The 18,803-nt window shown below is 31.0% G+C and overlaps 2 protein-coding genes across 6 annotated transcripts in view; one reads left to right on the plus strand and one right to left on the minus strand.

Annotated features, from left to right (window-relative positions):
- The first annotated feature begins 16,638 nt into the window (after positions 1–16,638).
- On the plus strand, positions 16,639–18,457 carry LOC18586567 (tyrosine-sulfated glycopeptide receptor 1-like). Its single transcript, XM_018128812.2, has one exon. It carries the CDS (start codon positions 16,660–16,662, stop codon positions 17,752–17,754), a length of 1,095 nt encoding a protein of 364 aa, XP_017984301.2. The 5' UTR covers positions 16,639–16,659; the 3' UTR covers positions 17,755–18,457.
- The window catches only part of LOC18586568 (DAR GTPase 2, mitochondrial-like), a 32,151-nt gene continuing 31,786 nt past the window's right edge, over positions 18,439–18,803 (minus strand). For 4 of the 5 annotated variants that reach the window (XM_088802793.1, XM_088802791.1, XM_088802794.1 and 1 more), the window contains one exon: positions 18,439–18,798. In XM_088802793.1, the coding sequence (XP_088658919.1) occupies positions 18,538–18,798 (261 nt within the window). In that variant the 3' untranslated portion in view covers positions 18,439–18,537. The remainder of the gene's footprint in view (positions 18,799–18,803) is intronic. The other variant, XM_088802796.1, reaches the window with a different exon arrangement.

The following is an 18,803-nucleotide window of genomic DNA, read 5'->3' on the forward strand; positions in this document are numbered from 1 at the left end:
ACTCCAATCTATCAACTCTGATGACGAAAATGAAGATGAAGACATGCAAGCTTATGAGTCTTCCAATAAAAGTATTGACTTGGCCCAAGATGTTGACTTCCTCTTGGTAAGATCCAAAAGATGAAGCCTTTGGGCTTGTAAACTTCAAGTCCAAAATCATCAAAGATCTTAAAAATAATAATAATAAAAAATCACTTTTAAAAACATCTTTTGCAAAAGCATCATTGATAGAAACCCCTTTTTTGTAGGAAAACAAAATTTATAACATTAAAATTCTTCCATTTCTCAAAACCACTTCTTCTTCAAGCTCAATATTAAATCAAATCCAATCGGTCAATGAAGAAAATGTTCACTACGAAAACATATCCAAGAAATAGATAACTAGAAAATCCCATGAGTTCCTTAAAACCAAATTTAATAAATCATCAACCTTCCATAACTTGTATCTACATTCTTTTATGTGGATATTTGATCAAAACTAAGAAAAGGGAATACCCATCCAAAGCCAATATGAAAATATCCAACTCTTGAATCAAGAGATAATAGAAAAAACTCAAACATAAAAAATATAATTATATTCACTTTGGATTAATTCAGGTAAAGTAGGAGTTAAACCTCTCACAAAAGAAGGATTAAATACTTCTATCCTTATAAACCTCAGAGATAAAAGACATATCTATTTCAATGACTCTTTATTAGGTAATGGAAACCAACCTATGTAGATGATTGATACATTTCAACCTTTCTCAAATTTTATCGTACCCTTTAAAGATAAGAATATCCAAAATTCCTTGACACTCTAAATCCAAACACATAATTACAAGATGATGTCATGATTTGAACCATTGACTTTAGTTTATTTGTTATACTATAAGGCTATGTATTCTGTGATAAATATTAAGGCTTTTATCTACAACTTCAAAGGAGAAACTCTCCTAATTCAAATAGACATGTCTAGATCCCATACTGCCATACCAAGGATCATACACTGGCACAAAGTCTAACTCCTAAGTAGATGGAGGCTTGGAAGAGTTACGATTACTGTTCCCATCCAAAATACAGGAATTAACGATGTAGCCCAATATAGAGATGGATCCAGGGATGTCAACGGGTAGGGTACCTGTTAATTTTGAGGTACGTAAACTTGAACCTAATTAAAAAATAGAGTACTTGAACTCGATAATTACCTAAATATATTTTAAAATTATTATCCTAACTAGAACCCTAACAAAGACTAACTACCTGATAATTACTTGAACCCGTTTAAGAATCCAATTATGTAAAAAAATTATTAAAATACTCCTCATGGATACCCAATTATCTGAACCCAAATCTGTACCTCGTATCTATATGCAATAATATTTTCATCCATATTTCTTATAATTCATCAATAATCAAATTTATAAAAGCACATAAATAATACAATTTAAATTTAAATAATCAAAGACAAATATCTCAAATATCAACTTAAATAATTAAAAACAATTCAAACAATAACTTAAACATTACAAATTTAAAAAAGCTATATGGGTTTGTCCATAAAATTAAAAAAATAACTACATTCCAAAATTATTCTAATCTTACAATTTCTTTTTAGGTATATATTTTATAAGTTCACATACACAAAGTATATATTATAAATAATTATTTTATAAGTTATAATTTCTGTAACGTTAACACAAAACAGAAAATAAATATGTTCATATTTAAAGTATATATAATAAAAGTATATATATAATAGTAATTATATTCTTTATAAATTAACACAATATATAAAATATATGTATTAAAAGATATTACAAGTTAATTAATAATCATAGTTTTATGAATTAATTTAATTAATAATATGGGTTTATCTCTAATTACATAAAATTAAAAAAAAATATAATCAGGGTTCAGGTATTGGGTACCTAAGCGACGGTACCGGAACCCAATACGGTTAGTAAAATTACTACTCGAACCCGATTATAGGGTACCTTAACCCTATATAACTGGGTTGGGTACTCGCGAGTACCTTGTAATAGGGTACCCAATGACATCCCTAGATGGATCTGTAGAACTAGTTTTTAGCATACCTCTAAGGATGCCTCCAAGATAATCTTTTGGTGTATGACAAACCATTGCATCTATTAGAAGCTTAAATATTTCAGGAGATGAGTCATTCACAACAAATCATAAAACAAATAACTAGAGCTTTTGTTTCTTTAGTACCATCCAATATTAGGACAAATTTACAAGGAATAGATAATTCCTTAACCCCGACTAATATACAACAAGAAAGAACCTAATCCAACCAATTCACCTCACGTCTCCAACATATTCATCAATGGCTAATAATCCAAACATAGCCACAAAAGACATAGAAAAATACCATATATATATATAAGGATAATCATAATTTTATTCATAGTCTAACTCTAACTAACTAATAATATGATAGCATAACTCTAATAAGATATTGTAGTCTAACTAGGTAATAGTATTGAATAACAACTCTAACTTAATAATTTGTATAATTATTTTAACACTCCCCTTCAAACTCAAGATGGTATGGTACATGCCAACTTGAGTTTGAAAACTAAGATCAACTAAGTCTTAAAATCAACTAGAGGTTGCATGATGTAATGACATGGAAAAACACAACGCAAAAGATAACATGGCGAAACATGTGGCAAGTGATGTGACGAAACATGACACAGAGGATGACGTGACAAAATATGGCATAAAAGATAAAAGGGGGAAAACTCATGGTAAGTGACGTGATGAAACACAACATAAAAGATAGACGTGGCGAAACACGAAACAAAGGATGACGTGGTGAAACATGACATAAATAATTGAAATACTAATGATGTTACAAGAACATGTGGCAGTGAATGTATCAAATAAATTGTAGTGCCAGAAGACGTTAATACATGGACAATCGAAGCATAGAGCTATCGATAAGTAAAGCATGTGAAACAAGGCATGGGACATGTGAAACAAGGTTTGCTAACAACCAAGGTGGCTTTGTTACCATGGTAGAAGAACGAAAAATCTTGTATAATATAAAATTGTATAAGTTACAGATAAAGATATATTATGTATTGAGAAATCTAAATTATGCATGTTACACAAATAAATAAGCATATATATATATATATATATATATATAAGGCCAATTCTAATCTTATTCATAATCTAACTGTAACTAACTAACATTATTATAGTATAACTCTAATAAGATATTATAGTCTAATTAGATAATAATATTGTATAATAGGTCTAACTAAACAATTTGTATAATTATCTTAACAGTATCAATATAGATTTTCATCTTCCTATAGCTGAAGTCTTCACAATTCATAGTTCTATTGTCAAGAGCTATTAATTCTCCCCATAATTTTGCAATACTCAAGATAGTGTTGTATGCTCGTGAGTAAATTATAATGCCATACATTGCCAACATTGTTCTGCATACATGCATGACCATTTCTTTAATCCAAGGTTCCACAAATGTGAACTAACTATTTGTAGAAGTAACTCAGCCTCACCAAGGATTACAAAAACAATACCACCCGCACAACAACATTGGATCAAAGACAATAGATAACAAATAAAACACATTTGCAAAATCTCAATAGAATCTTAAAATGAGACCGTTGGTAACTAATCAAGTAGCAATTAACGTAGTTTTAAATCCTTGATTTTGTTTTTGTGATTTGTTATTACCATTAGAAGACTTTACAAAACCTTTTCAACTTTGTCTATACAAACCTTGTAACCCTGATGTAAAAAGTATGGAAGAAAACTCAGTAGACTTAACCACTCATCTTTCTTGTTCCTTTACTCTTCATCTCTGTCTCATCCTTAATCTATCTAAAATTCTTCAAACTCTATTAAAATTTCTTCATAGTATCAGAGCTATGAGAACATATTAGTAGTCCTCATTTTTTGTCACAACTCATCTCTTCTATCACTCCACCTCTATCTCTCTCTATATTTTCATCACCGATGTTAGTGGTCTCCCAATCAACACAATTTTCTTTGCCTTTTTTTTTGTTTATTTTAACTCTTTCTTGTTGATTTCTCTCTTTCTCTAGATATTCTGTTCAATTTCTTTTCTTTTTGTCAATTTTTTGTTAATTGGCCTAATTTTATTCTACTACCTAAAAAATAGCTTTTGGGTTAGTTTACAAGTCAAATTCGATTAACACTATCTATTTTCCTAAAGCCACTCCATCTTTTTTTTTTCTAGCAGTCAATGTTCTCTTATTAAGACAAGACCTTCCTCTATCTTTCTTATGGAAACCCATCTACTTCTTCATAAATAAAAATGTCTTTTTTTTTGTCTATTTTGTTACTTTTTTCTATAAAAAATACTTCTTTTTTTAATTTGTCTAATTAAAACCTTCATCTCCCTTTCTTTTAAAAGGCCACCCGTTTCTTCTCAAAAAAAAAAAATTATCTCTAAAAAAAAAATTGTCTTACTCCTTTTGTCTATATCTATTATTTTTTTCTATCAAAACATTTTATTTTCTAACTTCTCCCATTCTGTTAGCTTTTTAATCTTATTTATACTTTATTAAGTCTAATCATTTTATTTTCTTTAAACTTAATGGCACCATCATAACACCTATATGCTTCAACCCTTGATGTGGGCAATTTTATCTCAATTAATTTGAATCAAACTAATTTTTTTTTGTGGAAAACTCAAATCATGGGTTAGATAGAGAGTTAAGATATGTTAGGCTTCATCGATGGTTGAAACCCTATGCTTAAACGAACAATTTCTACTTCATCTCAAATTCTTTAGATAAACCTTGCATATTTGGCTTGAAAGAAATCTAATGCTCTACTTCAAGGATGGATTACCAAGATCTTAACAGAAGAGGTACTTGGATTGGTTGTGAGGCTTGAAACTTCATCTGACATTTGGAAAGCACTTATTGACGCTTTTGCTCATGGGTCTCAAGAGAGAGAGTTTTATCTTTTATAGACTTTTTAGGCTCATCGAATAGACAATTTGTCAATTTCTAAGTATATTAGGAAATTTAAAGAACATCTACAATGACCTTGTTGCCATTGGCAAACCTAAAAGTGATCAAACCAAAATCTTTTAATTACTTAGAGGTCTTGGTTTTTGATATGAATATTTTGTTATTGCAATGATGAAACTACCAATTCCATCTTTTAGAGAACTTATACCCTTACTACAAAGAAATGAAACAATGAAGGCAAGTAATAATTTTGAAAGTTTTGGTTCATAGAACCAAAATATGACATTTGTTAGTCAACAATTTTATCATTGAGTACGAGGGAACCAAAGGAATTACAATAACAAGTTCAAACAACCTACATTTTCGTCATAAGGTCAAGGCTTTGCTTAAACAAATCACAGTAGTAAAAAAATATGGCATCTTAGGTGCAAAACCTTGTATAACATCTAACAAGCCTTTCTTTAAAAAAGATAAAGACAATCAAGTAGTTTGCTAGATTTCTCAAAAGTCAAGACACACTACATTGAATTGTTGCCAGATTTTACCAGACTGACATGTTTTTCCAAGCTTCCCATGCCTTTGCAACATTCACTATCTCAAATTTTCAAGATGAAGCTTGGGACCTAGACACTGGTGGATCCTCCTATATAACTACCCATCCTGGTAAGCTACATAATGTTGTTTCATATAAAAGACCAAATAAAATCATGGTAGGAAATGGACATGCTTTAGATATTTCACACATTGGTTCTACATCTATTAATATTAATAACTCTAATGTAAAATTAAATAATGTTTTGGTTGTGCCAAAGATAATGAAAAATTTAGTTTCTATGAGTCAGCTAACTACTAATTGTCTATATATTTTCAAATTCTCATATGATGGTTTTGTGATAAAGGACAAGGAGAAAGCATAACATAGCAACATGACTTAGAAATGGTGGATTGTACAACTCGCAACTTGAAAATTCAATAGCTTTCTTCTTAAACAGATCTCATGTTGCTTTAGACATAACATGGTATGTAAGATTATGGCATCCTTAAATGCTTGTAAGTAAAATTTTAAAGATACAAAGTCTTATTTCTAATATAATAATTTCAGTAATACACATATATGCAATAACTATCAAATGAAAAAATCATGTACTCTTTTTTCTAATTAATGATGATTTTTGCAAAAAACCAATTTTTATCATTCATTGTGATTTATGAGGCAAAACACTTCTTTTATCTCATCAAGGCTTTCAATATTATGTTATTTTTATTGATGAATGCACAAGATTTGCTTGGTATTTCCATTAAAACAAAAATTTGACTTTTTGCAATGTTTTATTGAGTTTCATAAATATGTATAGAATTAGTTTGACAAGGTGATCAAAATTTTCCAATTAGATGGAGGAGGAGAATTTAAAGACTAAATTCAATGCCTACTTATCTAACCATAGAATTAAGTATCAGATATATTACATTGATACACCAGAATATAATGGTCTTGTAAAAAGGAAACATAGAAATATCACTAAAATAGGTTTCACAATGATGTTTCATGGCAATATTCCTAAGTTGTTTAGCAATGAAGCATTTGGAACAGTTGTGTGGTTGATCAACAGACAACCTCATGAGTTTTATAGTGTGACAGTCCTTATAAAATACTAGTCAGAAAACAACCTGACTACTCGTATCTCAAAATTTTTGACTATAAATGTTTTCCATACCTTCGAAATTTTGCCAAAACAAAGTTGGATCCAAGATATCTACCTTGTGTGTTTCTTGGTTATACTGAAGTATATAAGGGATATAAATGCTACCATCCACCATCAAGGCATATGTATGTTTCTTGTCATGTGATCTTTGATGAAAAATCAAATCCTTTTTGTGAAACAAAAGGTTTGTCAACTCCACCTCCAAAACAAATCCAAAACCTTCTTCCAAGTATTATTGAATCAAAATCCTTACTAAATCAAAATCCTTTACTTATTTGTGAGCATATTTCTGTTAACTCAAAATTTCTATTTGGAAATGAATCTATTCTTGAGAACTTTTTGCTAGTTCGTGAACCCGTAATTGAAATCACAAGCCCTTTGCCTGACAATGACTAAATTTCTAAAAATCCACAACAACACATAACATCATTCCCTATCGATTTTATAGAGCTTTCAAAGGAATTTGATTTACCATTTCCTTAGTCTTAAACTCTTTCAACCATCATGGCACCAAATATCAATTCTCCTTCCTCGCCTACATTTCAATTCAACAATCAACACATGATTACAAGAAGCAATAGTAGTCACCTTGCTCAACCTCTATAGCACTCTGCACCTTTATCTCAACCTTAATCTCAATCCAAAACAATAGCCACAAGATTTAAAAATGGTATTGTTAAACCAAAACCCAAATATACATCACTAGCTTGTGCACTCTTAACACAAATACCCCTAAAACCCAAAACCATAAAGGCAACTCTTTAACACCTAGGATGATTACAAGCTATGAAAAAAAAGCTTACTACACTTCATGAGAATGACACTTGGGACTTTGTTCCAAGAACTATAGACATGAATGTTATTGGCTATAAGTGGGCAGGCAAAACTAAACTTAAAGCATATGGTTCCTTAGAGAGATTGAAAGTTCATCTTGTTGTTGAAGGATATTCTCGAGGACAAGGCCTAGATTTTGCAAAGACCTTCTCCCTAGTTGTCAAACTTACCACTATTTGTATTGTCTTCATTATTCCTTTAGCCAATAATTAGAGTATCAAGTAACTCGATGTGAAGAATACTTTCTTCCATGGTTACCTTTCAAAACCTATTTACATTGAACAATCTCCTGCGTAGACAAACCATGCCTACAAGCTCAAGAAATCTTTATATGGCCTCAAACAAGCTCCTTGTGCCTAGTTGGATCATTTCAACTTTTTTTTTTATTGGTTTTAATTGCAACATAGCGGATTCTTCTCTTATTGTTAGAAAAAATTTGCATGGCATTATATATTTACTTGTATATGTAGATGATATCATTATAACTGGTAGTGATCTGCATATGTTGATGACTTTATTCATGAAATCAGAAATGAATTCTTTATGAAAGATCTTGGTTACATTCATTACTTTCTCGGTATTGAGGTAAATAAATTTTCTCAAAGTCTTCTTCTTAATCAAGTTAGATATGCATTTGAATTACTTGCCAAAGCCGATATAATAGATTGCAAGCCTATTGCTACTCCTTTGCCTTTTAAAATTGAACCCATTTGAACACAACTTTTTTTAGATACAAAACATTAATGAAGTATTTTTGTAAGACCAAAGTACCTTACATGTACAAGACCAAACATAACATATAGTGTGAATTATATATCTCAATTAATGCATTTTCTTACCCAATATCATTTTTAGTTTGTAAAAATGATAATCAGATATGTTAAAGGAACAATCACATATTGTGTCAAATTGTTCTCATGTGATTTACTTTTGTTGTTAGCTTATTTTGATGTAGATTGGGTCGGTTGTTTACTAACAAGAAGATCTACAATAGAGTATTACACATTCTTTTACTGTAGTTGCATTGCTTGGAGCTAAAAAAAAAAAATAGTTTAGTGTAGCCAGATCAATTGCAAAGGTAGAATACAAGGCATTAGCCTCCACGGTTGCTGAATTTGCATGGATATCCTACATTCTCTAAGACCTTGGCTTATTGATAACTCTATGTTATAGAGTTATTTTTTCACTTTTTGAGAATTAAATTGTTTAAGTTCTTAAGATTTAGTTTAGAAATTAAGTATTTTTATTTATTTGTTTAGGTTTAAGTAAATCATGTTCGGTCAATTTAATTTAAGTTATTTTATGTTATTTTGATGATAATTTGCTTTTAGTTTAGTTATTATTAATTAGTTTGTTGTTTTTATAGTTGTGCAATTGAAGAAGGCTTGAATTGCTAAAGAAAAGTGCATAAAAGGTTTATGTTTCTTTTGGACATGTTCCAATATTTTGAGCATAACTCTCATTATAGAACTCCAATTTACATGATTCCTAAGTCAATGAAAAGCTAAGAGACAGAGATACAACTTTCATTTTTTTACTACTTTACCCAGTTCAACCTAAAAAAAGGAGAAAATTGTGTCACAAGTCGATGTAGTGCAACAGACAACATATGGCAAGACAAAACTTTGGGTGCTGTAGCCATGGATGCATGGGTGCCATGGCGCCATGAATTTGAATGTATGGCCAACCAAGTTAGAGAGCTCAGCACTGTGGTGTTGAAGGAGTGGCACCACGAAGTCGACACGATAACTCAAGTTTCAAAAAATTTGAACTTTCAATTTGAGTAAAATTTTGAGCTCTATTTAAAAACCTTTTTAGAGCACTTGAGAACTACAATTAAGATAAGTTTTCCTTGAAGAAAAAGAGCTGTCAAGCAAGCAAGAGAGTTAGGAAAGATTCTTAAAAATTAAAGATTGAAGACTTGACGAATCTTAGTTATCTTTTCTTCTTTAGTTCTCTTTATATTTTCTTTGTTTGGTGTTAATAGTTAAACTTTTTTGGATGATGTTTTTAGTAGTTATGAGGAAATAATTTTCTCATCTAAAATTACAATTGACTCCAACATGTAGTTTGAATTTTTAATACTCTCTTTTGCTTATGATTGATTGTGTTTGAGTTGTTTGTTTCAATCTTGCTCTTAATGCGTCTGATTGATTGGCCACCAATTAAACTGATTTGGTAATCTAAATAGAATTGAGAGAAGGAGTTTAGTGTAAGGCTTAGATGAAATAACATATGTTCAATATCAATTGCATGAGATGAACGATTTGATTTGCATGTGAGGTAGACATATACTTGCATGTCATATGTAGTCAATATTAGAATCTAAGCTTAATGAGTCTTTCTTAATTGCAATTTGCATAGACATATAGTGAATTGATTAAGAGAGATATTTTTATAAGAACCTCGATGGAGACTTTTAAATGCATTAAAATTCTAGGTTAATAACTTAAGCCTATCTAGTAAGTAAAGAGAGAGTAGAAAAGATGCAAATTGTGAGGGGGGATATTGTAATTCTGGGTCCTATTTGGTTGATAAATTATGTTTAAATTGTGATTCTTGTTCTTAGTTTTAGTTTCTTTAATTTTAGTAGTTTTAAAAATTGGTTGTTTGGATAAGATTAAGTTGTGTTAATTTTAGTACTTAGCAAGATTTTAGTGCAATTCCTCATGAGAACTATGCTTTACTTTTTATTATATTACTTGTTAACGATATGTGCACTTGCGTGGTAAATCCGACAACACCTTTGTACATCACAACTAGCTTTCTTTTTATGTGACAACCTTTTTGCCTTTCAAATGATTGTCAATCTCGTTTTGCATATTAGAACCAAACATATCAAAATCAATTACCATTTTGTTAAGAAAAAAATAACCTTGGGATCCATTGTCATAAACTTTGTTCTATCAACTGCCCAAACAACTTTCTTACCAAACCTTTTTCTAGATTTACATTTAAAATCTACGAATCAAACTTGGTCTATGGAAGCCTCCCTTGGCCCTTTTGAAAGAAAGTGTAGAAGTAACTTAGCCTTACCAAGGATTATAAAAATAAGAACACTTGCACAATAGCATTGAATCAAATAAAACATGTGCAAAATCTCAACAAGAAACTTAGCACAAAACTGTTGGCAACTAATCAAGCAGCAATCAATGCAATTTTGAATCCTTGATTTTGTTTCTATGATTTGTTGCTATCGTTTGTTAGCTTTAAAATGATTATAGTTTTGATTATGATAAAATGACCTTAATTTGCTTGAATATTATTTGAGTGATTCTTAACAAATCCTTGAAATGATTTAATTCTCATAAGCTTGTTCTTACATGATAACAAGCTTGTTCATATTAGTTGTGTAAATTCTTGAAGTCATTGAATTTTCACTTGCTTACCAAATGTTTACAAGCTTAAATGACTTAATTGTATCAATGTTAAATTTTCTTGAAAGACTTCTATTTATGATCCTTTTAACATTTATCTTTGAGATGTTGAAGTTGCAAGATAGGTTCTAAAATTGTGAAGTTCATCTCAAAGCATTCAAAGAACCTTAAGGTTATCTCAAGCCAAAAAGTTCATTCTTAACTCAACACTTGATCACAAGGAAGAAGCAAGGAAGAAATAGCTGAATTTAAGTACCAAAATGTCAAGGAATCTTGAAGGAACAAAGCTCCAATTGATCATAGAGTAAGGCAAGTCGATCTTATGGCGATAAATCATGTAAATATGGCTAAGTGCATCTTTTGTACATGCAGTGGTATTTCAAACATAACTCTCACTAAAGAAGTTCAATTGAAGTGATTTCTAAATCATTAGAAAGCTAAGAGATAGGGCTACAATTTTTATATTATCACTTCATCCAATTCAAATAAGATTGAGGTCAAAATTGCATCAAAAAAGGCTAAACTATTGTAGTTTTCAAAAAGAAACAACCATAGTCGACCCTGTAACTACTATAGTCGACTCTTGGGAAGTAAGCATGTAAAATCCAAGCTTTTATGAAGCCATAGTCGACCTTAAGCAAGTGGCAGTCGACTACACCAAGTCAGATCTAAAAAATTCAATCTTTGTGGCAAATAATCGACTAGAGAACTTCCATACTCGACTACAAGTGACCGTTAGACACAAAGTTCAAAAAGAAAATAGCTAGTTTCTTGCTCTAATCACCTCAAATGGCTCCAAGACTCTTTCACCTATAAAAAAGACCATTGGGAAGCATTTCAGGTTAAGGAAGAAGAAAGAAAAAGGGCCAAACTCTTGAAGATCATGGTCTTGAAAAGAAAAGAGAGAAAACCAAGCAAAACCAAGCTTTCTTAAGCTTAAACCTTCTTTGTGTATTCATTCCAATCTTTATATCCTATCTTTATACCCAATGTTAGGAATTCTTCCTCCATTGGACCCACTTAGAAAAATCTACCTTTTAGAGGTACTGTTGCTATCCTTGTAAAAGTTTTAACTTAGTTTTGAAAAGTTAGTGTTTGGGTTTATGGTGATCTTGTTAAAACCATGGGTTTGTGATGAATTCGTTAAAACCATGGGTTATAGCTTGATCTTGTGAAAAAGTTGTTGTAAGGGTTATCGCTTCTCGTTAAAAAGCAAGAATCTTTTTGAGTGGATTGGAAATTCCTTAGTTTGCTAAGGGAGTAGATGTAAGCATTTGAGAAGGCAGAATCGCTATAAATCTTTGTGTCTTCATTTTCATTTTTATCATTGCTTTAAATTATTGCACTTGACTTTGCAAAACTCATTTTACAAATTTATTATGCTTTGATTTATACTTATCACATATTGGGTTGGATCTTTGCTAAATCTTTTTCAACTATCATCACTTGATTATCTCTTATGTGATTTCACTTGAAAAATGTTTTAAGCATCTCAAGATTGATCATTTGCTTTAATTTAGTAGTTTTGATAAAGAATTACATATGGACCAAAACCTTCCTTGGAACTTCCTCTATAAGTTGTGAAAACAATTTACTGGTTAAGGGTCGACTACAAGATTACTAGAGTCAACTACAAGAAGTTCAAATTGCTTTAAAATGAGTTCTTCACAAGCATAGTTGACTAGAAATCTTTTATAGTTGACTACTTCAGTTGCTTCTAGTTTCTCAAGTTTCCGCATTGTGATTTATTGCTATATTTGCCTTAGAAAATCTTTTGTTTTGTTTTTGACACAAGAAAAACTTTTTGGTTGCAAAAAGTCTTGATTTTTATACTTAATTTCAAAAGAAATTTTTAAAGTCTAATTCACCCCCTCTTAGACATTCTTGCCATTTATTCATTGAGCTAACATTTCTAACATTGTTAAAAGACCTTACAAAATCTCTTCAACTTTGGGTTTATATGGAACTTAAATTATTGGATCAATGAGGTCTTTCAAGTTAAGTGCTTTCTTTTTATTCCATTAGCAGAAGTCCACCAAATGATTGGCTTTGTACTACGCGGTCCAATCTTACATGGACCAATCTTAGACTCCAACCAAAATTATTGGATAATATACTTCTATGTTAATGCATACAGGGTTGACCCTTGGGTGAAGCCACCCAAGCAAGGGCTTTAGGCCCCCAATTTAGAGAGGCCCCAATTTTAAGGAAGATTTATAATTTTATAATAATTATAATATAATTAATTATATTAAAAATATATAAAAATTAAAAAATATATAAAAATAAAAAATAATTCATAAAATTATTTGTTCTTTTACTTTTTTTAATTATGTGTCTAATAAATATCAATTTTCTATTACTTATTTCTAGAATGCTATTAATTCTCAATTATATTCTCTTATTTCCAATAAACTAATAGTCATATGTATTTAGTGCTTGTTTGGCCTGACTTTTTTTCAGCTTATTTATCTTTTAAAAGTAAAAGTCAGGTTAAACATAAATTTTGAAAAACTCTTTAAAAAAAGTAGCTTTTATTAAAGAATAAAATTTTGAAAAAAAGAGCTTCAGAAAAAGCTCATGTGAGGAGCTTTTTCTTCTCTTCTTTTAAAAATGCAAGAGAATTTTAATTTTTGTTCCAAAAATATCCTCATCTGTTAAAGATAATTAAAATATTATCCTCTCAAAAAAAGAAATACCCTTTATGATAATTTTAATCAAAATTATAACTTATAAAAAAGAACTTATAAAAAAAAATTTATCAAACAACTTTAGGTTAATTTTAAAAGCTATTATTTTTCATAAGAGCTTTATAATAGCTTTTAAGTTAGAAAAAAGCCAAGTCAAACAGGTTCTTAATCATTTCCAATAGCTATTTTTTTTCTCACTTATTTCTTTTATTTCCAATCAAAGCATTTAATGATTTCCAACAGCTATTTTTTTTCCTATATATAAAACCAATTATTTTTTTCAATGTATAATATCTACTTTTGAAATCTTCCTTTCTCTTTTACTCTTTCTTCCACTAACTTCAATTTTTCTCCAAAGAATACACAAGAAGTCTGTTCTTTTATTATCTTCATAAAGCTGTGAGCCTCATTTGCGGTTTGCAATAAACATTCAACAATTAGGTACTATTGTTCTAATCTTTACAGATTTTTTTATTTTAATTTAAATTTATATTATATTGTTATATTATTTTTATTTTATGTGATAGTTGATTTATTTGAATTAAAAATTTTGATTATTGATTTTATATTAGCCATTTAAAAAATATAAGATAATTATAATAGTTAAATATTTTTAGAATAATGTTAATAATTTCAGTAAGTGTTGCTTTAGGAGAAAGAAGTTTTTCAAAACTAAAATTAATAAAATCTTATTTAAGATCAATAATGTCTCAAGAAAGATTAAATGGATTGGCTATATTATCAATTGAAAAAGAAATATTAGAAGAATTTGATTATAAAAGTTTAATTAAAAATTTTACATCTCAAAAAGCTAGAAGAATAAAATTTTAATAATTTTTTTTAATTTGAATAAAAAAAACATCATTTAAATATTTCGTTTTAAACCTTTGAACTTATTGGACTGCCCTTTAAAATGGTTGAAACTGTAGGCTTAACGTGTTTTTGGGTACCCCACTAGACAAGAATTGGAAAATAAGATAGGTTCTCTTTCAGAGTTACAGCCTGTTATGCAGTAATTGAGTCTCAATGATGCTAATGGCGTGGAAAAGTTTTCCACGAGAAGCGGTCAAGGGACATGCATAGGTGTTCCTAGGAAATTTCTCATTTAATTGATTGACTGGGAAACCTGCTAAACGAATCAAAGATGCATATGGTAGAAACTTTCATGCATTGGTCTATATTCCTTTAAGAATAGATAGCCAACGGTGAAGATAACAGGCAAAAACGGGAGCACCACCCCGAAGCTTAACAAGCCAACGCGCTTAAAGCAGCCCTACGAAAAATAAAACATATGTCCTTTATGAACAAGCCTGTAGTTGGCAATGAACCCAATCAAAACCAAAGAAAGAGAAGCCAAGTCGATTGAAATTGAGAATAGAACACCATAACTTCAAAGATACATCAGACCATGCCATGTTGCACTCTTCTTCAATCCTCAAAGAAAATCCTGAAAATTAAATCACTATTTTGTATGCTTTGTAACACTGATTTGTGAATTCTCTTACTGTATGATCTTAAGGGTAGATTTTTCTTCCTTCAGAGAAGAAAAACGCTTTCGTTCGGTCAGGTGTGGAATTTAAAGATTAATTTTTCAACATGTTGAAAAGTGAAAAGGAGGACTTAGAAAATGCAAGTAGAAGACGATCCAAGTCTTATTGTTTCGACATTTCAACAATTTTTCTTTGACATTTTCTTTTCCTTCTTATTTTTCACGAGCCAATCGGAGTTAATGTTTTGCAAAAGACTTGGAAATGTGAAAAGGAAGACTTAGAAAAAGTTAGTAGAAGACGATCCAAGTGTTAATGTTTTGAAATTTCAACGATTTTTCTTTGATATTTTTTTTTTCCTTCTTATTTTTCCTGAACCAAATTGAGTTAATGTTTTGAAATTTAATGGACCAAATTCCGCGTCTCTCACTTTGAGAGCCACGGCCCTCAAGTATTTTCACTTAAAAATTTGTCTCATATGCCTTTTAGAGCCGCCCTCAAGTGTTCTGTCTTGTGTTGCTCTCCTTGTGTAGTACTCTTTTTTTAACATGAATTTTTTACCATCTTCTAATCCGAATTTGGGAAAGTGATAAACAGAAAAGTTGTAACTCTTCCTTTTAGCTTTCTATTGGTCCAAGAATTATCTCATTTGGGCTCTGGTAGAGAAAATTATTAATCAAGTTATCTTTTAAAATTCTTTAGATGAAATCGTAGTTATTTAGATTAATAAATAGACAAACTGTATTGATGGTAATAGAGACAGCAGATTAATGTAGTAATGTAGTACTGATAGTGATGACTATTAAACAAGCTTTTCAAAAGTTACCAAATCTAAAAGAAAAGTACGCAATCAAATTTTTACTAATTAATCAAAATTAAAACTAAATCATGTTTGTGTTGTGCAAAATCATGGCTGATTTTTAAATATGTCAACAACAACTATCTTTTTGTTTGTTTCATATATTCACTTTCACCAGCTCCAAATTTTCAAAGAAAAAATCATCAATCTTATGTAAAAACTATTAAAAGTGAAACACCACATTGGGCTATTAGGATACGAGCTTTCCGAAAGCTACCAAATCTAAAAGAGAAGTGTACAGTCAAATTTTTTTCTAATCAAAATTCAAAATTCCACAAGAAATAGTCAAGGGACAAGGATAGATGTTTCTAAGATATTTCTCATTTAATTGATTGAAGCACTGGGAAGTTTGCTAAATGAATGAAAGATGCATATGGTAGAAACTTTCATGCATTAGTCAACCAAAATGAAAAGCAATGGAGGACACCAAATTCATGTAAAATTTTTTTTTAACCAAATTAATATAAGGGTTTTGTTAACAGATATCCTAAGAGTGTTCTTTAAAGTTACTATATTAAGTAATTACTTTTTCAATGCATTGAAATTTATAAGATTAACTGTCAACTATCACATTTAATACAGAAATATTATTATGAATAGTAAGTTAACTAATCTTAGCTAGTACCCTCAGGACACTGTTTAGAAAATTCTTATTTATGTAGCACAATGATAACAAAGCCTTCATAATTCAGCATCATATCTTGTTTGAAGCTTCAACACTGGTAGAGTCATGGGTACTGTTCCAATTTGTTTCCTGATCATGTTGCTATTTCTAGAATCTTTTAAACCTAGCTTTTGTGCCAGAAACCACAACATGAGTTGCATTCAAATTGAGAAACAGGCTCTTTTGAGGTTGAAGCAAGATCTCAAAGATCCTTCAAACAGGTTAGCTGCTTGGACCAATGATGGAGATTGTTGCAAATGGGATGGAATCGTCTGCAGCGATGTAACCGGCCATGTTATTCAGCTCCACCTTGGAAGTTCTCAGGATGCTAGTCGTGCAGCGCATGAAAGGTCTAAGTTGGGGGGTAAGTTGAACCCTTCTCTGCTAGATTTGAAGTATTTAACTTACTTGGACCTAAGCAACAACAAGTTCAAAGAAACTCAAATTCCCACTTGGTTTTGGAACTTGTCTTCCTATCTATACTATCTAAATATCTCTCGAAATCAATTCCAAGGTCACATTCCTGATCTACCCACAATGACTAATCCTTCTGTTGTGATAGACCTCAGTTCAAATAACTTCAGAGGTCTATTACCTCGTCTCTCCTCGAATGTGACTGCTATAGATCTTTCTAACAATTCCATGTCAGGATCTATCTCCCATTTCTTGTGCTACAAAGTGAATGAGCCAATGAAGTTGGAAGTTCTCAATCTTGGGAATAATCTGTTATCAGGAGAAATACCTGACTGTTGGAAGAAGTGGCCAAGGTTGGTGGGGATAAAATTTTGTGACAACAATTTTAGTGGTAAGATTCCCAGTTCCATCGGAAGTTTAACTTCTCTTCAATCATTACACCTACGAAAAAACAGTCTAGTTGGTGAAGTACCCTCCTCTATAAAAAATTGCCGTGAATTGCTTACTGTTGACTTTGGTGCTAATCGGTTGTCTGGACATATACCCCCATGGATGGGAGGAAGGCTCTCAAAATTAATTATCCTCACCCTTCACACGAACAAGTTTAATGGCAATATACCTAAAGAACTTTGTGTCCTATCATCTCTTCAAATTCTAGACCTTTCCCATAACAATTTTACAGGTAATATACCAAGCTGTGTCAACAATCTCAGTGCCATGGTCTCAAGAAATAATTCCGATGAGTAGATATTTTACAGAACTTCTAAGGGAAGTTTTTTTGAGGATATATTAGTTGTGATGAAAGGAAGGGTGGTGGAGTATAGCAATACGCTTAAACTAGTTAAAACTGTGGACCTTTCGGACAACAATTTATCAGGTGAGATTCCCAAGGAGGTGACAAGTCTTGTAGGCCTACAATCATTGAATTTCTCACATAATCTTCTAGTTGGAAGAATTCCTGACAACATTGGTGCCATGGTATCATTAGAATGTGTTGATTTATCAACAAACCTACTTTCTGGCAAAATCCCTCCAGCTATCTCTCACCTAACCTTCTTGAGTCAGTTGAACTTGTCCTATAACAAGAGAATTACAGGAAAAATCCCAACGAGTACTCAGTTGCAAAGCTTAGATGCATCCAGCTTTCTTGGAACTGAGCTCTTTGGACCACCACTAAGTGAGAATTCGAATGCTGTGACGTTCAGCAGCAGTGCAGGAGAAAAAGAGGAAGGTCGACATGATGTGGACTGGTCCTATCTAAGCATTGAATTGGGATTTTCGTTTGGATTACTTGGTGTGTTAGTCCCTGTTCTGTTCTGCAAGTCATGGAGATTTGTATATTTTCAATTTCTGGATGACATACTACATAACTTATGTGGCATTATTAGTAAATATTTCTAAAAATGTAATAGAAGGTATGTAGTTGAACTAGGAAAACTATCATCCGCTTTAATGTTACTCTTTTTGTATACATAGTTGCAATGAGGTGTTTGTCCCAAAATGAACACATTAACTTTATTAATGTATTGCTTACAAACAATCACAGTGTGTTACAGGAACTGGGTCCAGAGTATAATGCCCAAGCCTCCCAGTACGACACAAATTCAGCAACTTGACAGCAACTTTATCTTGAACATTTTGATCTATTTCTTCCTGAACATGAAAAGCCTCACTTAATGCTACAAACTGTGCCTCGATAAGTTTTACCATATTGTCCTCGCACTCTAGATTACCATCAAAAGATGAAATGACATCAAAAACAGCCCGACGAACATCATGCACCATGAAGTCCTGCA

Source organism: Theobroma cacao, chromosome 10 (genome assembly GCF_053813885.1).
Source record: "Theobroma cacao isolate CCN51 chromosome 10, ASM5381388v1, whole genome shotgun sequence".
Taxonomy (NCBI): Eukaryota; Viridiplantae; Streptophyta; class Magnoliopsida; order Malvales; family Malvaceae; genus Theobroma; species Theobroma cacao.

What these genes read in the sequence shown, in the direction of transcription:
- LOC18586567 (XM_018128812.2), top strand. Translation starts at nt 16,660, where the DNA reads ATGGGTACTGTTCCAATTTGTTTCCTGATCATGTTGCTATTTCTAGAA.